The sequence below is a fragment of the Nomia melanderi genome, chromosome 7 (assembly GCF_051020985.1).
Source record: "Nomia melanderi isolate GNS246 chromosome 7, iyNomMela1, whole genome shotgun sequence".
In the NCBI taxonomy this organism is placed as follows: Eukaryota; Metazoa; Arthropoda; class Insecta; order Hymenoptera; family Halictidae; genus Nomia; species Nomia melanderi.
In genome coordinates, this window is record NC_135005.1 from 14,212,493 (window position 1) to 14,237,710 (window position 25,218).

Consider the following 25,218-nt stretch of genomic DNA (forward strand, 5'->3'; position numbering starts at 1 on the left):
TGCGGACAGTAATGATTTTAATGAGCTGCAAAAATAGGAAAAAAGGAAATTCAGTTCTACGAGAGTTAGCGTGAGAATTTCAAAAAAATTAAAGCTATGTAGAATTACATGCGTAATAATGTGGCTTTAAAATTGAATCATAAATTTGATTGTTCATCCAAGTCATTTGGCATCGCAATGAAGATGAATACTATAGCATTCACGTCCGCGAACGTGTTAGTGGTAATTAAAAATAATATTATTTAATTAATAATTATTTATTTTGTTAAGGAAAGGAATGAAATTTGAAGGAATATTTGTCCACGTATTTTTTTAATTGTGAAATCAATTTAAAAGAATTATATATTTCAAGCAGTGAACGATGCATAATGAAAAGTTTGTTTATGTACTTTATATACGCATATATAGATAAGTCTTCCGTACACCGATATCAACATACTTTGATACTGTAATTGATAGCCGCTGACCGCACGCGTGAAGTTTCAACAAGAACTCTAATGTCATCAAAATTACCGAATGCATCAAAGGATGCCTTTATCTTGAAGGATGATCCTACCTCCCACGTATCGATATTATGATGTTATATATAGTTATGGTTTTGCCTGTTATCTTACACCCTTTCTACTTCTCATCGCCGCCTTTATGTTCTCATTATTGAATCAGTTAACGCCTGACAACGGAGAAGGTCACCGATGACTAATATTCAAATTTCTTATGGTGATCATGGAGTTTCTCGTTGTCCAGTAGTTTACCTGTAGTTTATGTAATTAAAAAATATTGTACTCTTGTAGACGTAACATATGTATGTACTTACATGTGTCATGGAATAAGATTTTGTCACCTTCTTTTATGAGAAGAAATGATAGAATATTTATATAGAATTATTTGGGGGTAAACATTTAAAAACGGTATTTAATGAAGTAAAAAACATAATGTGTATTTCTCGTTTTAGTATATATGTACATACACTGATGAAATGTGAACAGCCTTATTTCTATTAATTTACCATACAATAATAAGCCATATCATAATACTTAAAGTATTAAACACAAAATTTCAAATATTTCTAGAATATCATAATACAAACGATTTTTTTGTTTAAATTACGCCTATTAAGAGTTAATACCTAAATGTTCTTTTTATTGTAACAATAACCTTGGAACAAAAAATCTTTAATTCATAGTACATGTTACACTATCTTTATCTTATTTTCTTTCCTTTTTTTCCTTTTTTTCAAAACGGTTAATAATAAGAGATTAATTTAGTTTAGCTTAAAATTTATAATAATCTTATGAAATTCACTTTTTTTTTTGCACTCAGTCAAATTCGTAGTAACATGTTATAATTTATTCTTGATTGTTCTCCAATGCAAGTATTTATGCACAGAATACCAGCAATAAGCATTAACATCATTCCCATAGAAGTTTGACATTATCACGTGTAACTTCTTTCCAATCTATGAGATCTTCTCTTCTTGATAAAGCAAAATTAATTAATGTACAACATACAAAAGGCTACCCATATCTTTTAACATTTCTTCTTTGATGTATCCAAATATATGAACCTTCTTTCCATTTTATTCTTTTTTCCAGGTACTACTTCTTTCCTTGCGTTACAGAGTCTATCTGTTCACACAATATTAGAAATCAACTAATATTCACATTACTTCCATGCTATTATGTGTATTTTCTGTGAAACCCAACGTGGATGTCGGTGCATCCTGCGATGTTTCTTCTAAAGCTTGTGCATCCATCCCCTCTGGCACACTGTTTGTTGTCGAACTCGCTCCATCATCCCAATTTATCTTGAATCTAGTGACACGTGGTTTATCTCCTAAGATATTTCGTTGTACTTTGTCGAATTGTGGTTGTGGTGGTGGATTTTCTCTAAGCTCTGCGTCCGTGTATTCATTATTTATGAAATAGCCGACACGTACAAATTCATGACCTCTATATGAACAAGTTAATAACACAACTGTAACTCCCAAAGCATCATTAACCGGAATCCTACTGACATCCGGGGGATCAGCCTGAAATTATAATACTTCTATTAAACATTAAACACATATTCAAATAGCAATTTATTTTTTAATACAATTGTTTAATATAAACTACAAATGGTATTATACGGTTGTATTTTAAATGAAATTTATTGCTTACATATTCTGTTAATTTACCTGAAACACAAACATATGTCTTCCTTCTGGGATTGGACCTACATATATTGTGTCTAAAACCTGGTCGAATTCCTCGGATTCGGCGCTGCCGACATAGATCATCTTCCATTCTAAATCTGTAATTTTGTTATCATTAGTACACTATATAACATCATGCATTTTAATGATACAGTTAGTTCATCGAATCGATATTACAAAATAAAACGAATTCCACCACTCTAGAGGGAAACTGAAAATTGTGATATATTTATTTGTCCTTGGAAAATACACACGTAGGTTTAAACTAACCTAGTAGGGCATTCAGCAGATTAAGAAATACTTTTGTTTCAAGTAACGCGAACGCAAACGCGTACTTATATTTATAGATATGAATGAAAGATTACGAGCAGTACCTTCTTTTAATTCTTCGATGCATTCAAACGTAACTTCGAACTGAAACGGGTTCAAAAACGGCGAAGGATTGTCGAGAACAGCCACATTCGCTAGCTGAACTTTGGCCATCGTTGATGTTATTTAATTAGAATTTTCACTGAATGATTGGATTTTAACGAGGACCGTTTGAAAGTATCGTTTTCTTAACAGTATTCCTTTGAGCCGTATTTCCGAATAAATCTGATATGATGCGAATGATCTCGAGTCAAAGGATAAGCATTCTAACGCTTAGCACAGGTCGCTTTGGCGGGAACAGAACCGAAAGACATTTCCGGTGTTTCGGCAACGCTCTCGTGCAAACACCTATTCTATTTACGATTATTTCAAAAATCGCTCTCCCCATTTTGGCGCGGATTTTAAGCAACACGTGGCAAATGCAAAAATAATGTTTATACAAATTTTAACAATCCTCCTCAACGGTGGTTACCTTCATGATTTTAGAAGAATCCGTTTGAACGTATATAAATCTTTAATTGTAAACAAAGCTGGAATTCAGTTAAACATTTCGGAATGGACGGAACATTATAAAATTGCAAAATTTCTAAGGCTAGAGAAGAAGCTACAATTAAGCAAATTCTTTGATCAAAACAACATTCCTCGTCGAATTGCACGTGTACAGATTAAAATATGTAATTTAATCTAACCTTCCTTAAGGACAATTTACAACAAAGGAAATTGTAATTGGTATCTAATGTGTTTTAGATCCAATGAAACAAGACAGTAATATTTTAAAATAAATTGCTAATGAAATTCCTTCAGCTGTATAAATATTTCATTAAATATATAATTAATATAGAATAATATTTAAATATATTAAATATATAAATATATTGTTAAACCTCGACAGTAGCTGAATATAAAATATTACTATAAAATAAAAAATCATTTTCCTTCTTACCTTCTCATATGTTTTAAATACTAAAATTATTCAAACTGCAATAATATAATTAAGATTGTAATCGACCGTTGGTATTCAATACTTTTACTGCACTCATTACTATAATCTCAACACACCGTGGACAGATGGCGTATACTGTCATATTTTCCAAAATTTCAAGAATTTCCTCAGCTCAAGAAACCCATTCAGATTTTTCTATATTCAACTTTATTAATACATATTATACAGAACAATAAAAAATTCCTCGTTACGTATAGAATGTTATCTCAAATTTAGTAAATAATCCGTCCTCACATTTTCGGTGCGTTACTCTGCTAGTAAATAGCCTCCAGCTATTCGAAAAGTGTATCAAAAGATACACAGTGTACCCAAATATTTCTACATCTCTCCTCGCAACGTAAACACCATTAGAATTCATCCGGACTAAATAAACTGGAACCTTGATCACCCGAGTTAATTATCATCTAAACGATCGAACGATGCAGGTTATCGACTTCATCGGTTCCCAATCCGTTTATTATTTTACAACCGACGCGCAGTCGTTAATTGTTTTTTCGACACTTTCATATAAGCACAGATCTCGGTAACAAAATTTCATTTACGAGTAACAAAGTCGACCCTTTTTATCCAAAGAGTCTCCGACAATCTGCCATAATGTTTCTCTTTTTATTTACATTATTCATAACGCAGGACTGCTTTGTTTGCATCTCGACGTCGGCTGACATAGAAATTTAATGGATTCTTTCCCTTCGTTTCCCTCTAATTGAAATTACAAGTTAAACAAAGGCAGGATCAAGCAAAGAAAAACGCGTGCTCCTCCGGTTTGCTTTATAATCAGGTCGCGAACGGTTAACTCGATTCCCGCCGAAATTAAAGAAATTAGAAGTTTACGTTCCGCTGGTACTAGAGCTCGGACTCGTGCTACATAATACATCGGCGTCGAAAAATCGATGAAAGATTTACTAGATTCTTCTCTGTCGGCAAATATATTCATTTGAAGGATTCGATCAATTCTAACGAACAGGTGTAATTATATGCGTGTCTAAAAGAAATAGAAACAGACGAAGCGCAGATCTAGGTGAAAAGAATCTATTCTATAATGTCAATTTATTTTCTCTCGTAGGAAACAATCTTCTCCCGATCTTTGCCGCGAGTAACGATCGGCCATGTACAAAATCATTCTAACCCCGGTGCACTTCTCTCTCTCTCTCTCTCTCTCTCTTTCTCCGGTTACCAAACGCGTGTGGCTGGGATAAACATATGAGGGTGTTTCGCAAAAAAAGCTTTTATTTACATTTCTTGTTCCTCGTTCGTTAGCGCTATTAGTTTAATCTAAAATTGCAATTAAAATCCCACGAGAAAAGAAATCGATCGCATTCACACTGAATCACGTTTTGCTGTGGAATGTTTCACATAATAAATACAGCTCTTCTTTTTTTTTTTTGTCCATTTCGTTACATAAATTAAAAACGAGTCTTGCATTTACAACTGAGAACGATGTTACAGGTGTGTTTATGTATAGCCAAGAGACCAAATACAGCGACCTCCGAGAGTGCCGCTCGGTGTGAGCGTCGAAACGAGACATCTTCGCGGAATCGAAAGGAAAATTTGCCGGAGGTGTACGCTCTTTTAAACGACAATTTGAATACGTGTATATTCATGAACCGTAACTATTTTACCTCGTGCACCGAGACTCCTCTCGCGAATTAACATTTTCATACGCACGTTAATCAACGTCATACGCGAAACGCGAAATTGTTTCAAGTGAAATCAATTAAGGGTTTCCGGTGTAACGGCGAGAAAGTAAACTTGAAAATTCAAGACTTCGATTCGCCCTATGATACATGTGTGCTGTTAAAACGTTTGTTACTTTTCATCAACCTAATCTTCACGTCGGACCGACTTTTACTCCGTTTTTGTACATTTTCGTTATGCTGTATATCGAAATTTCCCGTTTGACACAGAACACCCGAAACCATCCGCATTCAGGAACGCAACCGTTTTATTAAGAGTAAAAAATTCTTACCGATGAATACTTTTTTTCCTTTCTCCCACAGAGTCACTGTATTTGCTCCGCCAGTTTAATATGTACGACTGCTGTGTACATGCGCGTTGTGTACATTTGTTAAACGTGTGTTTTTGTACGTGTGAATCCCAGGGGAGGGTGGGGGGGGGGGGTGCGTATTGGATAGAATCTGCGCGAATTCTATCACAACGATATTTAATATCTACTCACGACGAGCCCGTATACCTTATTTACAATGTCCATATAAACATATACACTGCGCTTGACCGCTTAAACCTATTATCGATATACGAAGTTGAAGAAGGTAGAAAGTACTATTTTGTACCTTAGGTTCTGAGGGATAGAAACGAAAACGAAGGAAATGAGAGAACTTACGGAACGATCCTGACTAGACCGTGGATGTTAACTGTAGATGGACGTGTCACTTTAGACCAGTCTTAACAAATTAACAAATACAATTCGCTGAAAGATATTACAGTTCCGAAATTAATTCTACAATGAATTTCATTAATTTCTAGCTTGTAAACCGGAGTCATGTTTGGAGTAATCATCGACAGTAACTTTGGTAATCTTGAAAGGAATTAACGGAAATTTTAAGCCGTAGAAATAGAGCAAATGAACTCCAAGGGTTGAAGCGCATAATAAGGTTACACAGAATTAATTATAGCATTCGTATGCATGACAATGAAAATGAATGCTATAGCATCCGCAAAGGGTTAACACTAGAACTACTAAAATGACTGGTTTCGATTTTTTTGTTTAATTATTATCTTCAAAGCATTGAATATCCGAAACGATTTTGAAAATGAATAGTTTCAGTACCACAACGAATGCCTGAAGAAACTGAGAATAATCTACTGTTACAATTTTGATGGAAACTGCATGTTAATCGTATTAAATGCTCGGTAGTTGTAGCGTTAACAACCTTAGAATTAATTAAACGGTACAGTCGCGAGTGTTTTCCTCGCTGATACATTAACATCAACGGTCTAATTACGAAACGCAGGAGTAAATCAAAGGGAAACAGTGAAGTAAAGTGGCGTTTAGGGTATGAGAGGATTTCAGAAAGGGGAAAGGGCTCGGGAGGGAGGGGGAGAGGGGTTTAAAACAAACTAATGCTGGCCTGTGTGCGAAGATCAATCCTTCGTGGTCTCCGACGCGGAGAGGAAACATCGTTACGTGGTTGGTCGCCCGACATATTGAACTCGTTTAACAGAAATCGCTGATATCCGTCCCTACGAGCGAACACGAGAGTAGCTCCTAACCGGCTACACCGACGTAACATAATATATATTTAACAGGGAATCCTTAATCGAACCTTAACCGCTAAATAAATCTTACAATTGGACTGAGTGATAAATTATTATCGACTGTACAACGCCGTAGTCTTTTTCTTCTTCTTCTCCAATTTACTAGTTCTTTCCCGTTCACTCCCTGTGCTATATCTGTCATCTCTCTGCTCGTCCTCGACGTTCGCCAAGCCTGACGCGCACGTACGCACGCACGCACGCACGCACGCACGCGAACGGGTGATTTTCCCAAGCGTCCGGGATCTCCGTTGGAATCGCGCGATAACAGAAGATAATTCCCCGAGCAGGGGCGCTCGCTCGCTTCGCTCCTTTTTGGACCACGTAAATATGTGTTTCTCTTCTTCTCTTATTTTTTCTTCATTTTATTATTCATTTTTCTTCATTACAAAATATACTTCCTCCTGTCGATCGCGAAGCGGTCTAGTGGGATGATCTCGAGGAAGATGACGTGTATCGATGTGCAAGTGATCGCACCGGGATGGCAATTTGATCGCTGCACGGCCGCCTCTCTCTTCTGTTGTTTCCTTTTTTTCTCTTTTAGAACGAAACGAACGAAACGGGAAGGGAACCGGGACGCTTTCTTCGCAAAGTGTCTCGTTCCGTGTGATTAAATCATTCGAAGTTCGACCGTCGTAGAGTTTCTGCCAGGTGAACGATTAGGAAGGTACTGGCAAGAAATGTGGTTACGGTAGAACTCTATTTATCCGATGAGACATCGGGGTTCCGAGCTGTTCGAGCAACCGGGACCTTCGCACCGAGAGTGATGCGGCACAAATTTGATCAGTTTCACGAGGAAGATTAAAAGAGAAATAACAGGCGATTAAAAGGTCTGATATAGTTTGGAGTTCATTTGTCCGATGTAGAAATAATGATTGAGAATTTATAATTGTATATAAATTCAGTTGGAAATCTCTGATCATATTTGTGCTTTTACATGCGAGTCGTTTCTTGAATCCGACGAACACTCTGGCGCGGCAGGAATTCGAAATTCTATACTTTTATTCGGTTCGGTACGCAGAATCGTTTACACGCTTAATCCCATCGCTCATCGCACGATGCTCCGTGTTACAGAAGTATATAGTTTCAGTTACATACACGATTCCAATAAATCAGCACAGTCGCTGAACTATCGTTCGGACGGATAGAGTTCCACCGTGTAGCCCATTCCACCGTGCATTTCACATGACGCACCGATACGTTCCACAGCCGAGTTTCTTACTACTCGAAGGAAGGAAAAACGAAAGAAAGCTTGTCCCCTAATAGGTCTCGCGAGAGATACAACGTTCGTTTAATCACATGAACCTTAATAAGTACCAAGTGCCTAATATAAGGTCAAGAATTCGAGATACCCTGAACTACCCATGTAACAGGTAGAGGAACTCTGACGTGAGTTCGCCGTATACGTTTTTTTCCCTCGTTTTCTTCATCTTCATCGTCGTCGTCGTCATCGTCATCGTCATAATTATCATCGTTATCATAATTATCATCATTATCATCGTTATCATAATTATCATCATCATCTTCATTATCATCATTATTACCATTATCATAATAATCTCGATCATAATCTTCATCATAATCATCATCATAATTATCATCATTTTCATCATCTTAATCATCATCATCATCATAATCATCATAATCATCATTACCACCCTCCTAATCATCATTATCATCACCCTAATCATCATTATCATCATCACCATCATCCTAATCATCATCATCTTAATTATCATCTTAATCATCATCATCATCATCATCTTAATCATCATCTTAATCATCATCATCATCATCATCATAATCATCATAATTATCATCATCATTATCATTATCATTATCATCATTATCATTATCATTATCATTATCATCTTCCTCATCTTCTTCGCTTAATTGAGAACGTCAAATAAATATCGTTGCCATAGGGCCAAGGATTCGTCGGCTCGGACGTGGATGCGAAGCAGGAGAATGCGAATGGCAAGTAGGTATCTATACACAGGACATATCTTACATAGAATAAGATAAAATTAGTTCTTCAAGGTTTCTTTTTAGACCGTAGTCGCGACAGCCTGGAACATCCTATTTATTTCGTTGACGAGAGTGGCACAAGCATCTGCAACAAACTGAAGAAACACAAAGTCAATAGGTTTGCTTGGCTGTTAGATTTAAGGCTTACGCTAAATTGCAATACGCGAAATATCGAATCATTCAATCTAGCGTGAAAGTTTCATATAAAAGATTTATATCCACGGTTACGTATTTCATCATTTCTGCATTCACTAAAGATTATTGGACGAGCGGCGAGTTCCATGTAAAAGCGCAAAGGCTGTTACCCCGTTTCGTTACCGTGAAGACGGCGTAAATTTCAGAGGCCAATTAACACTTCCACTTTTTACTTCTTAACTTATAATCGCCGGTTTCCCCTACTTTTTCATAACCGCCGCTACTTTAAATCAGAAGAAACTGCATTATCCCCCATCATCGTTAAGCTACAAAATCCTCGAAACTATATTCCCTGTCTCCCACGAAAGCGAGAGTCCCGCTCACTAATTCATTGTTTCTATTAAATTACATTCACCGCTTCGAGGAACTTAAGTCCCCCCGCCGGTTAAGTAAACTTTTTTATCAACTTCCGCGGCAAGATAAAGCGACCACGGGGGCTTATATAAGATCGTAAAGAAACGGGACGCCTAAGTTCTTTAACGTCGCTGCCACCGACATCGATTAAAAAATCGTCGATTTTGTAATATCTCCTTTTTTTCCCCTTACGAACGCAACAACCTAAGTTAATCATAATTCTATCTTTGTCTTCTACATTTTTGTCACAATTCTGGGTAATCCAATTAAAAATGTACCAAGCCTATTCAATTTTTCCTCGAATAATTCGTGTTCACGTTAATCCCTTAACACTTTTCATTTAGAAGCTCGTTCCCCGGACAGTATCATATTCGAGGAACTATATTTTACAAACCACCTGATATTAAAAAACTTGCTCGCGTCCTCCGTAACAAATCTTCGTTAAGCAAATTTCTAAACAAACAGAGAGTTTTTGCCCGCTGCTTACGTGCAAACACAATTTTTCCGTTTACATGCCGCAGAAATGGAAGGCAAAGTAGAAAAGAGTACTCTTTCCAGTTACACGCAGACGAGATTCATTGAAATAAATTTATCAAGAAATCACTTGTAATTTCTCATCGTTCTAAATGAACTATATCAAAGTAACCAGTTTACTGGTTTCGGTGTTACAAGAACGAAATTTTCAAAAATATCCATAAAGTCTAGACATTGTAACTATTTCAAAAAAATTTTCGTTACTACTTAACCCTTTGAACTCTGTAGGCTCCAATATTGCAGCAGTTATAATATTAAATATTCTAATGAATCTTAGACAAACTACCCTAAAATTATTCGATTTCCCACACATCCAAATTTTCTACTCTGAAGGAACACAAAAGATGAAGAAATGTTATAGCATTTCTCATTTTCGCTAGGAATACTATAAAAATTAGTTACAGTTGCTGATAGATTACAAAACTCAAGTGCTAAGGGTTTACACTAGAACTACCGAGCAGTAAGACTGAGATATTTACAATTTGTCAGAAACATTAGGAAATAAGATTTCTCGAGATCCGAAGAGCTTGAACAAGAGAATGAAGGAATCTATTTCAAAATTTCTTACGAAAGTATCTAGTGTTATCAATCTTGCGAACTAGTAATATTCCTGTGAATACTATTGACAGAATAATTCGTGATATAACACATTACAAAACAATCTCGAGTGCTAAGGGTTAAAAGAAAACAAACAAACGTTTGCTATTCGCACAAAAAACGTTTCCTCGCTGATCAACGATTACTTCCACCTTCGCAACGCGTGAACTCACCGAGTCAACGGCGGAACAAAATCGTTATCCGGCGACGATGCCGGCCGGACTTTACGTGTTGTTATACAGTTGATGGTGGGTCGGATGCTGACTCGGATGGGGATGTTGCAGCGAGTGTTGGTGCTGATGCTGGTGCGGGTGCGGGTGCGGATGAGGATGCTGGTGCTGCAGGGTCGGGTGTCTTGCGTTGAATCGTACGCTGCCGGCCAGCGAGCTGCCTCTGCCGTGGGTGCCGACCACGCTAGGCGTGTCGGACAGCTCGTCGTCCTCCGCGCCCAGGCTCCGGAACCTGACGAAACCGTCCTCAGCGACCAGCATCGTCGAGCCCGTAGTCGGCGTCTGCTCGTGCAGTCCTTGCACCGGCGTGTGTCTGCCCCGGGTCTCGGAGCTCCTCAGCGTCTGTATACCATTCCCGTGTCGGTTTAACGAGCCGCGACCCTCGTGCGGGAAATGACCCATAGTGCCTGACTTGCGAATGGAATGTCTCTCGAAGGTACCTGCGACAACAACACCATATTCATCATTAACGTTCTGCCTTTGCGATTCCGAGTATCGGATGTTCGCGTTTCCGCTCGCTCTGCTGCACGGTTCGCTTTCTTGTTTTATAATGTATTTGGGACGAGTGTGAGTTGCTTTGAAAAAGTGTAAGAAAATGTGCAAGGTATTTTAACCCTTTGCGCTCGGAAGTTTTTCGATGGAAATATTCAACATTTTCCGACGAGATATAGACGACATTGAAAATGATTTGACGATAATTCACAGGTAAATTAAGCAAAGCTGTTTTAGTTAAATATTTCGTATAGTGATACAAAGGTTAATTTAGAACATTAAATATTCAACTTCATAGTTCTGTTGTATCGAGTCACGTGGTGACTGAGCGTCACCTCTCGAGTGCAAAGGGTTAACCCTTTGCGGACGAATGTCGACATTTCGAGATGAAATTTCCATATTTGGAAAAGTAAGTCGCAAACAAGTGATTCGATTAGTCAAACGGCAAGGGATCAGTGTATAATTCCCTTTCTTTCCATTGTTCAAGCAATCGATATATGATTTAACTTCATCTGCCGGAGGTTTCGTATATTTCGAAGAATCTTCAAAGGGTTAACATTTTTTCACTAAACCCAGACGATATTTTTCGAAATTAACTCAAAGAAAAGTCGCAAGTGAATTGAGAAACAAAGCTTTTTTATCCCAATATTTTACACACCGATGCATTATACACAGTTCAATATTGAATATCGAATTTTATAGTTTTACTACACGAAATCAAGTGGTGAGAGTCACCTCTCGAGTGCAAAGGGTTAACAACTGAGAAAGAATTTAGGAATGAGTCGCTTCGACTTATTTGGTAGTTCCAAATGTTAAATGGTTCACGTAAATGGTGAATACGAATCAACGATTCGAACAACTAGCAAGTTACGCCGAGTGATTTATTGCACTTTCAACGGGTGTCTTCTATTTTGCGCAACGGCCGGCGACTGAAATTCGAGATCGTGTTTGATAGAGACCCGATTGAAATGTCTTAGAGGAACGATACGTCGTTTCGGGGGTTCGGGAATGGTAGGAAACGCTTATATGGCGGTTCTCAATGTTGTAGCTCGGGTAGCCGGAATTTCAAGCACCTCTCAAAACACGAGAAAGTGGAGCGACACATTGTTCCACGCGACCTAATTTACCGCCTCGCATTCTGTGATCAAACGATTCGAGTATTTGAATATCTCTGCTCAAACATCTTCCCCCGCGACGACCCGCCGTCCGACACGGTCACTTACAAAAACGCGTAACGGTATTTGCTCTTCCTTATGCCCGTATCATCGATTCGACATGGAATCGACGCGGACCATATATTCGTAATCGAAGCCCGGATTACTAGGGGCTTTTTCACCTTACGATTCTCCGCGACCCGGTACATTCCATCATACCTTATTTTTCAATTAAACGAATTCTAATCCCAATGGAAGACGTAAAAACGGGCTCCTCGATTTTAATTGAAATCGCGCGATCGGCTTCTTAGAAATCACAATTCTTCTGGATTTCTCTCAAAATAACCGAGCGAAGAAGTCGGCGAAACACGTCGAATCGTCGGATTCCCGGGAAGCCTCATTTTTCATGATTTTCAAAGGGAGAATCGCGATTCGATATCTTTCCGCAATTAACCGAGGCAGCCTTTAATTTCGTGGAATCACGTCCCTTCGACGCTGTTAGCCGGTAAAAAATTTATCGTATAGAATCGACGTTATGCTCGTCGTGTTACCAGCGTTCGAGGCATGAAGCGGATCGGTCCGAACGCTAATTTCCCGCGTACGTCGAGCAGAAGATCCCCGCCGTCAGGAAAATGCTCGTCCAATTATCCCGACGCCATTAGCTCGACTGCAATAGAAACTTTACACTGGCCCGCGCCTCGGCGACTTTCCCTCGGAACAACGCGATTAAGGGTGCACTCTGTTTCCGGACTTTCGAAAAAATCAAACATTTTTATGTGTCATACATCGATAACCGTTGCCGCGATATCTCGAGTTTCAGTTGACCGCGTGACCTGAAATTTACAGGGGCCCTTCAGCACATGCGCTACTACGGTCCGAACGTCAATTTCCAAAATCCATTGATACTACCCCTTTTTAAAGGACACTCCACGAAACACTGCAACTCGCGTGACGTTAATTATTTCTCGTTGAAAAAAACAATCCGCATATTCCGAGTCTATACATATGTTTAACACGTCCGCCAGCGTTACATATTTGTGACAGTAATTCTGTTTTACATAATGAAAATGAATCTTAGCGATATTGTTATTGGAAAGCATAAACTACGTTATGTTTAGGAACTCGGTGACTCGTTTCAGTTTCGTTTCTTCAATATTTTGTTTAGAACAGTGTTTCCCAATGTTTAATTTTTAAGGGGGCAATTTGAAATTTGAAATGTCACTTCATATATTTCACAATATTTAGGTAGGTAAAAATAGCAAAAATATAATAAATATTACGAGAACATTATAATATAATATTAAAAATTATATATATGTTACATAGGGGAGCACAAGAATTTTAGAAAGGCTTAGGCGGGCATGGCACAGAAATGTTGGGAAACACTGGTTGAGAAGCTTTATTGGACTGAAGAAAATATAATTAACACTAGGTTTACGGAACGCGTCAAATCGACGCATATTGGATTTTAGAAATATTATTTTGCAAATGTTTACGCCGATTTTGATTGATGCGATCACACTGACATATACCCCAATTACCTACTATCGAATCTCCAGTTTCCACAATCTAAATAAACGAGCATCAATTCTTTCAGGAATAATAGAACGAAGTGTACAACAAATGCCCGTAAACCTAGCGTTAAGGAGACCGTCACCGAAGCGCCGGTATCGAACGTGTCAACACAACCGAACGCAAGCAGTTCAATCATTTCCCCCGAAAGAGCAAGAGCCCCGAGGATTCCTCGAAAAGTATGATTGAAAACCGGGACAGCCCGTTAATCCGAGTCCCATAACCTCGGCGCGCTCGGTATCGGCCACGATATCGCGAGAACCTGAACACCGGAACCGTGCAGCTTGGGGGTAACGGTGATTTGGGTCGGGGCAGTCGCTCGATACCTGATATGTTCAAATGCTCGGGTAGCGTGTTCAGCGGGAAGCTATCGTCGTAAACCTGTTTCCCGGTTCTCATCGTGTAATTCTGGATGGCCTGGTTGGTGCTGCAGATGGCCGGATAGAGCACGTCGTCCATGTTCTCCGTGGACGTGGAGCTGCCGCAGGGGAACAGGGCGAACCCGGAGTGGACGGTGTGCTGCTGCAGCTGCTTCTCCCTGAGCGGGTACTGGGAGAGGCTGGCGACCCAGGCGAGCAGCCCGCAGACGGCCAGCTCGAGTAGCCTGACGGTGAACTGCCAGCCCCACCAGAGCCAGGGGTACGACTGCGGCCGTTCCTGGACATTCCCGAAGATCCCGTAGAGCTGCACGAACCCCATCACTATGAAGAACAGCGCGGTGGCGATGCTGGTGGTGATCGCGGTGCTCAAGGCCACGGTGGTCGGGTCAGCGCCGACCATGTGGTTCGCGCCGGCAGCCTTGTTGCTGGTCACATGGATCTGCGAGCGCACCACCCGGTACACGTACATGTAGCCCAGCCCGAGGGTCACGCACACGATGATGTAGATGCACTGGCAGATCAGCGGCAGTATCTTCGCTTCGTCTTGGTACCCTAGCACGTGCGTGGACACGTGCAGGGAGACGCACAGGACCACGTGGACCGTGGAGGACAGGACCAGCGCGGCCGGCGAGAGGAACTTGTTGTTCAGCGGGGGCGCCTCGGAGCATCGCGCCAGGTAGAGCACCAGGGTGGCGAACGCGGTGGACAGCAGCGGCGCCGGCAGGTACATCAGCACCCGGGACAACGGCTCCGGCAGCGAGTGGCCGAGGTTGTACGCGTCGTAGAAAAGATGGAAGCACCTCAGCGTGCAGACGGTGGTGAGCAGCAGGTGGACAGTGAGGAAATAGGACTGCGTCAGCAGGTTCGTCGCCTCGTTGAAGCGGACTATCTTGTAGATCGAGTACAGCGCCATCAGGGTGAACATGATCGCCGCGATGTAGACGTGCAGGGACCAAGCTATCCGCCATGTGGACTCCAGCGGATGAGTGTCGACCTGCGGCACGGTGCGATCGTTGTCCTCGATCGGCCTCTTCGGGGCTGGCGCCGGAGGCTGGGGTTGCGGATACGGTAGCCTCTCCGTGTCCACGATCTCGATGTTCTCCGTTTTATAACCGTTCTCGTTCCTTAGCCCGTGGTAGCCGTCGTCGTCGTGCCGCCTCGTGTTCGGCAGGTTGAAGATCGTCGGCTGGGTGACGGACCTGGAGGAGTCGAGGGTGCTGGACGGCCTCGCGGTCGTGCTGGCCGCGGTGGTCATCTTCTCGGTGGTCGGCACCACCGGAGCGTTCTGCGCGGGACTCTTCGTAGCCAGCGGCTTGAGCAGTATCTCCGGGATGTCCTGCTTGCGGCCGTTGCTGCCTGATAGTATCCTCGATATGCTGGGGTAGTGGAGGGTGGGAACGAACTCGTTGGTGTTGTTCCTTCTGTCCAGGTCGCCGGGCTCGGCAGGGTTCTGCTCCTTGCTGGGCGTGTTCAGCGGTTTGTTTCTGGAATGGGAGTGTCTCTCGGGTATCTGGGAAGGACCCTGGAGGTCGGGAGGCCTGATGGGTATCCTCTCGTGGGCCGGTGTGCCGCTCGGCGGCGGTATCGGCCTCTTCGGGCCCGAGTGAACGTCCGAGTTCGTCCCCCTCAGGGTCGGCCTGTTGGCGAACGGATGAAGGTACTCGCGTGGCAGCGGCGGGGTGAAGAGGGTGCGGGACGGCGGCGCGTACGAGGGCAGCTCGCGGAACGCCGGGGACACAGTCGCTCTAGGAACGGGATACCTGGCCGGCGGTATCGATGGGCTGGCGGTTGTGGTGCTGGTGGTCGTGGTGGTTAAGGACGACGGTACCGTCGACAGGGTCGTGCTGGCGGACACCTGGGCGTCGTACGCCGGCACGCTGCGCTTCGTGGTCGCCGAGCTGTGCGCCACCTTGTTGAAGATCGCCGCGAGCTTCTTCTCGAACGCGGTGTTGTCCAGGTTGAAGATCGGGCTGTTCGGCCCGCCGTCGCCGTTCGCCGAGCAAACGGTCGAGCAGGACACCACCAGTACCAGCAGCGCGGCGACCACCAGGGGACGCATCGTCGGGGTCATGATGGCGCGCGCCGGTTCGAGCTCGACCACGAAGGAGAATCGTTCGACCCGGCCGGGCATCGGTTCATTCCATAACCACAGCGGCGGACGCGCGAGAGTACTCTATAATTGACGTAAGGACACTTTAGTGAGAAGACGTTGTCGTATCGTTTCACCCGAATCACCCCTGAGGGTCGGCTCTCCTTCGCTACCCTCGCCTCTCTTCCTATCGGGGCCCTCGGAGTGTTCTCAACCCTTCCGTTGTCCAAGTCGGATATCACATTCCTCGAACGGAACCGTCAACGGCGAGCCGTTATTCCCCTCGGATCGACCGTCGCGGGCTGGTCGAGCTCGTCGTCGATGCCCGTTGCATTTCCCTTTGGTACACGCGGCCGCTGCGTATCACTGGTCTATCTTTGGTCGGTTCACTCGGGACCCACGCGACCCGCTAACTACCCGCTCGGACGCTCTGGATTCTGCTATCTATCTGCGTTCGACTCTCCCCTGCCGGTGTCCGTCTACATTTTTTGGGGGACCGCGCGAGTATCATGCGTCGAAGATCGGTTCTTTCTCTTTCTCGCAGTGTCTTTAGCTTTGATCCTCGTAGAGTCTGTTACCGGTTAGGCTGACCCATGTCACCGATACACCGTCGAGATTCGGTGGGTAGTATTGGTCAGCTCCCTCGTGGAGACGATTTAAAACTTCTCCACCGGCACGTCGGGCGACGAAATGTCGCTGCTGCTGCTGCTGTTGCTGACCAGGGTTAATCCGACGTCATCATTGCTCGAAGCCATCCCAGATTCACGGGAGCCTCGGGCGAAACCTGGATTCCTGGGGGCGCATTTAATGTCTGGAATCAGTCTGAAGCAGTTCCTCTCGGATGGGATGCCTCCGCGGTTACACCGAGTCCATTCATTTCACCCGGAACGTGTGTGCGGCCGCCCGCTTTGCAGAGCTTCCTCTTTCTTCTCTCTCTCTCCCTCCCTCTCTCTCTCTCTCTTTCTCTTCCTCTTACAGTTTCTCCGTCCTCGTCTTCCTCCTTCGCCGGCTCCAACGCCTCCTCTGCTGTCCTCCCTCCGCCCGCCGTGACACGATTACCGGAACACCTGTGAAAAATGTTTCTTGTTAATTCCTCGGCTCGGTTGTCCGGCTGGCGAGCGAGCGAGCGAGCGAGCGAGCTGATCCGAGCACCGACACGGGAACGCCCGAGGAAATTACGTGGTCCCGTGCCTCCGGACAGGGAACGGGGAACGAGGACGCGACAGATCGGATTGATGCGACGGGATTCGAAGACTGATCTCTCGGTTGACAGTAGAACTGAGGACGACGATTGAGCCGTCACCGATCGCTCGGACTCTGTTGTCTCGGAGCCGCGTCCCTCGAGTAATGAATGGCGGACGCGGAACGTTTTTCTCTTTCTTCCTTCCTCTTTTTTCCCATCGGGAAAGATATTTATCGTTGATCGCGTCAACGCGCTCGCTTCCGGTGTCAGCTGTTCGTGACAATCGCGATTTCGATGGGAACGAATTTTCACGCGCGTCACCGTTGTTCCGCGCTTTAAAGCGGATCCCCGTCGACCGTGTAAACTGAGCCGTATTTCGGACGTCCCGTCGTCTCGTGCGTCGCACCGTGGCCGGAACAACGAATTCCGCGAGGCGATCGGAAGGATTCCGTTAACGGTAGAGCGAGATCATCACCGAAAGCAGAAGTTACGCCGAAGAACAACTGAAACGCGCGGGAGCATAACGGAGATTAAACGCTGCAGCAATATTTCCAACGGTAATAAAATGCAACACCGGGCGGGACAAATTGCGCCAACAAAATGTTTAAACACCCGTCGCGGGCATGTGTTTTATAAGCGTTATATACGCGTGGCACTCAACCTGGAAAGATTAACGCGGAAATATGAGGGCGTTTGTATCTCATCTTTTATTTAGAGCTTTCCGTCGGGCCGCGCGAATAATTCGTCATTCATCGTCGAATGAAGCGATCCGTTTCGATTCTCGAGCGCTCTACGCCGTCCCGAAGAAGAGAAGTGTGAAGTGAACGTATTTATAATTAAATCGTTCGCCGTCCAATGAGTTTGAAATGAGAAAGGAGATCGGGGGGGGGGGGGGGGGGGATCGGCGCGGAACGTTGAAACGTGTTCATTTTTCGAGTCGTCGGCCGACAATAAAGGATCCCGGCGCAACGAGCAGGGGATTATCGAGGCAGGGGTGAATAAGCGGGTCATAGAGCGAAAAAATTAAAGATCAGAAACTGGCTGCAGAACGGGGCCGCGGGAAATGTAGGTCCCATTGAAGCGGCTCGCTTCCGCGCGGAGTATAAGGGACGCAGATAAGACACGTAAAGCCAATGCGAAATAAGAAGCCGGGGAAGTCCCACTTAAGGGGTTGCTGCAGTGTAGGCACGGATGAGGAAAAAAGAGAACGGCATAAGAACCTCATTGAAGTAAGAATCTACTTCGTACAGTCCGACGAACATTACAGAACGTGAAACAATTTCGCTTGTTCGACTGTGCATTTAAGTGTCTTGTAATCTTCGGACTGTCGCGAGAAGTTCCGGATAATTAGACCATCGCCTGGATATTGAAACATATTGAAATGACGAGAAACTTTCGTGTCAGCGGCTCTCATGAGAATATTTGAAACATCTGTTCTGCTCGATTTCTAGCGTTTCGAATGGTAATACTTATTCTTTCACCCTTTGCACTCGGATGTTTCTTACTAGAAATATTTAACGTTCCTTTACGAGGCGAAGATGATGTTGAGACTAATTCGAAATCAGTACATTGAGGAACAAAGCTGTTTTCTCCCAATATTTCGCGCACCGGTGCATCATTCATAGTTCAATATTAAATATTAAATTTTCTAATCTTTGTTTACTTTGCTCACCTCTCGAGTGCAAAGGGTCTTCATCTGTCGAAGGTTTTGAACATTTCAAAGAACCTTCGTCCGCAAAGGGTTAAATATCCATCGTTCAGTATCTCAACTACACTTCTACCCAGAAACAGGAGAAGCAAACGAATAAATTCAATCCTGAAGATTAACGAAATTAATTTATCACCTATATTCTCTCGTTAGACAGCGTAAACTTCCTATCAAGATTCTCTCACGCAACGGGTGTCCAGATGCTCAGGGATGTCCCGAAGCAGGCCATCTTTCACGCGTAACTTGCCAGCTATTCGAACGGCTCGATAGTTGCCCGTTAAAACGGGCATCGATTATCTATCGCGCATCCCCCGAGGGGTGCGACGAGTCGGGCCGGTCGATGGCCAACGGAGTATTGGGAAAAAATGTAATTTAACGTGAACAATCGATCGTAAATTGAGACACACCGGGCCGACGGTTGTATTAAATTTCGGGTGTATCCGAGTTACACGGAAGCCATTCGTACGCATACGTACGTACGTACGGGGCTGTAGGGAGCCGCGCGAGCATGTAACAGGAAATTGTCGGGCTGTGTAAAAGGGAATAATGCGCGGTCGAGTCGTTTCACGGCGATGATTGGCAGTAATCATCGGCCTCCAATTATACCAAGTCGCGTTCCACGAGACGGATTTAATACAGATCCAATTTTCATTTCCCCGTGTATTATCGCCGTCCGCGTTCTACCGAACGACCGCGATATTACCGGTGGCGCGAGGAAAATCTCGCTGGGATGTGGACAGGGTGGGCGGGGGTGGCGGGATGGGACGCACAAAACAGTGCATAATGCGGGATTTAAGCTGGTAATCGATGATTAGCGCGGCGCGAGGTATTATATCCGATCGCGTGTAAGCACGGAAAATCGGTATCGCAATAAACAATGGGACTGGCGAGGTTCCCGTCGAAACAACAGATCTCAACGGGCTCTTGTTTCCACTGATTCATATTCGTATGTGTGGAAATATATACTTCCGGCCGTCGTCGATGGAAAATTCACGAAATTCGGAACGTCTCGTTTAACCCTTTGCCGTCCGAAGTGCTCTTGGTTTCTCACTTTGAGGTTCACGTCGATGTTAGTTCATTCGATTGCAGCTTAATATGACGCATTTATTTATTCAAGAATATTTGGGAGTCATTGAAATGTTACCTTTAAATGGTACAGTTGTGATACTACAAATAAATATAGAAAAAATTGTTAAAACAGGTAGTGGTTGCAATAAAATAGAATGTCGAGTCTGACTCGAAGTGGAATCTTATTCTGTTCGTGACTTTATTCAGCTGTAAATGACGAATGGCTGAAATGATGGAGCTTTGACCCTTCGCACTGGTGATTCTCGCTCACCTCTTGATTTTGTACGGTGATGACTATAAAATTTGATATTTGACGTTGTACCTTGTATAATTCATCAATTCGAGAAATATTGAAATAAAAGCTTTGTTCGATGTACGTGTGATTCCTTTTTACAAAATTATCTTTATCAAATTAAAAAATTTAGAATATTTCTAGTGAAAAACCTCGAAAGGTGACTCTCAGTCAGCACTCGATTTGATACATCAAAACTATGAAGTTGAGTATTCAGTATTTCAAATTAAAATTACATTTCGCAATATGAAAAATTTAAATAGAATAGCTTTGTTGCTCAATTTACCCGTGAATTATCGTTAAATTAGTTTCAAACAATGTCGTCCGTACTTCATCAGAAAATGTCCAAACGTTTCTACCGAGAAACTTCCGAGTGCAAAGGGTTAAAGGAAGATTGTGTTCCGGGTAGCTATTGATTTTGTTTTCCTACCTTTCGCCGACTTGCATTTCTAATTCGGTTACGATCTAATTTCGTCTGCGTTACACGGAGATTCTCCCTAAACCTCGTCTCAGTTTATAACCCCTAACAGCAATATAACCTCCAACTGATTTGTTTGCATTCGTTGCGCGCGACGCAAATAGATGCACGGGAATTCTCGCGTTTCGTGGAAACTGGTCTGAAAACGATGTCAACGGATTGTTCCCAGAACGGTTCGCACTTCCCGTCCCTATATTCTGCGAAGTTTATCGATGCGCTTTCCAACCTTCTCCTTGAAAACCCCGACCCGAGCGGAGAAAAAGTTCGCCGGATCGATTTAAATCGCGGATTTGCATCATCACTTGTTGACTATGATTTCGACAGCGCCAAGAATTAATGAGAATCGTTCTCAACGGTGAAACGGCTGGTTTTAGAATATCAAACAGTTGCTTGCACGGAAACGTCCGACGCAGCAAGGCGAAAGATGAATAATAAATTCCACGGATTTTTGTCACGGTTCGACGGACAATCGGACACAAAAGTTCTCCGAATTACGGGCTCTGATCGACGGAACGCGTTGTTACCGTGTTATACCGTTGGCAGGTTTGCGATAACCCAATTACGATGTATATTTTAACAATGAATACACGTTAAAGCATTTATTTATATTTTAATCTACCATTAATTGACAGCTCCTCGATATCCCCGGGCGCCATTGCGCGCGAGACCTTTCAAAATAAAACACGGTTACGTCGGCGAGTCAAAAATCGCCGGGCTGCTCGCGTGATTTATTTTCGCGAGCCGTATAAAAAAAAATATATGTTCGCAACAATGCCGAACGAAGACACACGGCAGCGAGCGCGCGCGAAAATAATTCTTCATTCGACGGGATTGACGATCGAATTTCGCGATCGAATCGATCGCTCGAGCTGTCTGCGACGAGGGATCCGGTGAAACGGTAATCGGTTCGCGAAGAATATGTTTCTCCCATTTTTTATACGGAACTGTAAACAGAGATCGTTACTTGGGACAGCTATTAAAAAAATATTCACGATCGATCGAGGACGCACGGACAGGACACGGAAAAACGACGAGCCGCGAGCGATTTCGTTCCCGCGGCTTTCAACCTTTTTCCGCCGAAAAAAAGCCACGGTTTACGATAATCACGCAGTGAACCGTGCCGCAAGATATTGTCTTTTTTCACCGGAAACAAAGATGGCTCAACATCGAACTCGACCGTACGAGAGGGTAGAATTTACCGGTTCACTGATAAAGCAGTAATCGCCGATGTTTTTTTTTTTATCGCGCAAACAAACAAAACGGGAAACTAATAATTCGGCACTTCTTTCTGTTCCTTTTTTCCCTACGCTTCCGTTTTCGAGTGGAGTTCCCGAGAATTCCTAATTAAAAATTGTTGTCGAGGTCGCTAAGGCATTTATAAAAATCATTGAAATCCACTGTTGGACGGGATGATGCTATGATCTGTTTTAAATTGAAATCATCGTGTATGCTCCCGAAAACACAATTATCTACGGGTCGTTTAATCGGACATTCGGAATTACCGTCATACTAATTTTCATTCCCGTGATTCCCCGATCGACCATTTTAAAATTGGAAAGACTCCGCGACCCAGTTTAAAGTCGATGTCACAATGAATATAGGTATCGGATTACCAAACAACCGAATCCATTTGAAGTTACCATTCAGCCGGGCGGGGTTGTAATTCAATCTTATTGGTCCCGATAGTTATTCAAAATTTCGTAGCTTCAATTTGGAACGCGAACTCGAGGATGTCCTGATATTGGAATTCGATGTAATTTTATGTTGTGTATGGATGTACATATCCATACACACACACATATATATATATATAAATATATATTTATTTATTTGATACATATGTAGGTATATATACATATATATACATACAGAGGGAGAAATGGCGAGCGACCATACCGACCGACAGCGCGGTACGTTTCAATCACAGGTACACGCGACCTGTACCGGGTAGCGCATGTATTACAATACGCCTTAGATTATGGAGGTGCGGCTGACGTCAGTTTTCGTTGTAACGCGAAATTCGTTAAACTTTTACCATTACTTTGGCGGTAGCCTGTTCGGGTTGCAGAGTAAATTTCGAATTCACCGTGTACACCGGTGAATTCACGGAAGCGCAAAAAATTTAATTAAAATTTACCGGAGGTGGAAATAAAGTTAAACGATTTCACTCAAGCCGCGCTGCCCCTACGGCCCCCCCTCCCCACGCCTACCCTTACTTTAACGCGAGAATAAAATTGAACTTTCCGCGCGATTCGAATGCCATTTCAACAAAGCACTGTAGCACCACCTGACCATTAGTTTCCGCGAACGAGGGAAATTAATAGCTCGACGACTGACAGCCGCCTCTTGAAATTCCTAAAGTCAAGTACAAAATAGAAAAAAAAAAAAAAGAAAAAGAAAGTGTTACAAAATACGATTAATTAATCATGGCCGGACAGCGAGCGTTGATGGAAATTTATATCCCCATAGGGAATACGGAATTGGATTCCAATTTCCTTGATTAATGTTTTCCGAATAACACGGAATTTCGTTTCTCGATCGTGTCAATCTTATCGGTGTAATAATTCCAAGTTTCAATTATGATCGAGCGTTTCGTAATTATTCGACGGGAACGCTTTTTATCTGACCGAAGTTTATCGATGTAACGTCGGCCGTTATCGAAGTGGACGTTAGGTTCAATAGTTAACGGTCGTGTCGTTGACACTTCGTTCGTATGCGCGAGAGTACACGAGCGAGAACGATTGTAACTGTGTGAATTGACAAATGTACGAATGATTGTTCGTCGTATCGCCAAGAAACAGTGGTTCGTTCTTCGGGAATGAGTCGATAAGCATCCTACCCAGTCAGCGTTCGGCTTTGAAGCGAAACGCGGCTTATCGGTTCTGATTAAAAGCTAGTTGGTTTAGTTTGGCAAACACGTGCGGTGTTCGTTAGTTTGCACATCTGCGCCCGCTTCACCCTTCTTTGAACCGTCACCGTGCCTCTTTATCCCGACAGTGTCGATCGTTTTGATCGCGTGAGCAAAATTATTGGTGCCACTACCGCAAACACGCACGCACCGCGTGTAGACATACGAATAGACCGCCAACGAAAACTGTCAGGGAGTAAGAGAGGTCTAACACTAATTAATTTCCAATCAAGATATAGGTAATGCGCGATTAACCCTTTGCACTCAAGAAGTTCTTCACCGGAGGTATTCAATATTTTCTAATGAGATACAGACATTTTCTTAGATTGAATTGAATCTCACATGCATTGAGGAAGAGAACTATTTTCTTTCAATATTTCGTACATTGATGCATTATACGAAGTTTAATATTAAATACCAAAGTTTAGTTTTGCTGTGTTAAATCATTTGGTGAATTAGTGGCGCCTCTGGAGTGCGAAGGGTTAATAGTAGCCTCGTTGGTTATAGTTTCATCGCACAGCTAACCTCGGTTTCAACCCTTGGCACTCGGGAGATGACTCTCCCCATTTGATTTGACGTAACAAAATTACAGTGTTACATATAATATTAACTCTTGCACGATGCAGCAATATGTGAACTATTTATACAAAATAGCTTTGTTTCTCAGTGAAAATGAAAAATGCTGTAACATTCCTTCGATCTTTTATGTTCCTTCTCAGTACGAAATTTTGATGTGTGGAAAATCGAATAATTTTGGGGTGGTTTCTTCGATTCGTAAAAAATATTTGATATTATAACCGGTGCAATATTGGAGCCTACGAAGTTCAAAGGGTTAATAAAAACCGTCGCTATTAAGGGTGGTGAATATAAGACAATCCCTCGATTAGTTCAGAACGAAGGGAACAGAAACGTAAGCAGTTTTACTCTTGTTTAGCGAACTGCATCCTCTCTCCCGAAGTTTATTATATAATGTGTTGCAGCCAAGTTGAGATTAGGTTCGTCCGAGAACCGCAAACCCCAACATCGCCACAGTTGCGAAACACTTTCATTGCGGCGGAAGTCAACCCTATAAACGCGGTACGATTTGGAGGTTAGATAAGCGTTCCCGATCGTTTCA

General features: G+C 43.0%; 2 protein-coding genes across 3 annotated transcripts in view; both read right to left on the minus strand.

The window, feature by feature from the left end:
• Positions 1 to 920: 920 nt before the first annotated feature.
• asf1 (histone chaperone asf1) lies at positions 921 to 2,904 on the minus strand. The gene is made up of 3 exons (XM_031972151.2): positions 2,569 to 2,904; positions 2,177 to 2,292; positions 921 to 2,029 (listed from the first exon to the last, which is right to left on the minus strand). Exons 1-3 carry the CDS (start codon positions 2,675 to 2,677, stop codon positions 1,658 to 1,660), a joined length of 597 nt encoding a protein of 198 aa, XP_031828011.1. The 5' UTR covers positions 2,678 to 2,904; the 3' UTR covers positions 921 to 1,657.
• Positions 2,905 to 4,897: 1,993 nt separating this feature from the next.
• LOC116424975 (uncharacterized) overlaps positions 4,898 to 25,218 on the minus strand; it is a 233,233-nt gene continuing 212,912 nt past the window's right edge. For both annotated transcript variants that reach the window (XM_076369045.1, XM_076369044.1), the window contains exons 4-6: positions 14,322 to 17,531; positions 10,721 to 11,217; positions 4,898 to 8,962 (exon numbers count right to left, since the gene is read on the minus strand). In XM_076369045.1, the coding sequence (XP_076225160.1) occupies positions 10,772 to 11,217; positions 14,322 to 16,506 (2,631 nt within the window). In that variant the 5' untranslated portion in view covers positions 16,507 to 17,531 and the 3' untranslated portion in view covers positions 4,898 to 8,962; positions 10,721 to 10,771. The remainder of the gene's footprint in view (positions 8,963 to 10,720; positions 11,218 to 14,321; positions 17,532 to 25,218) is intronic.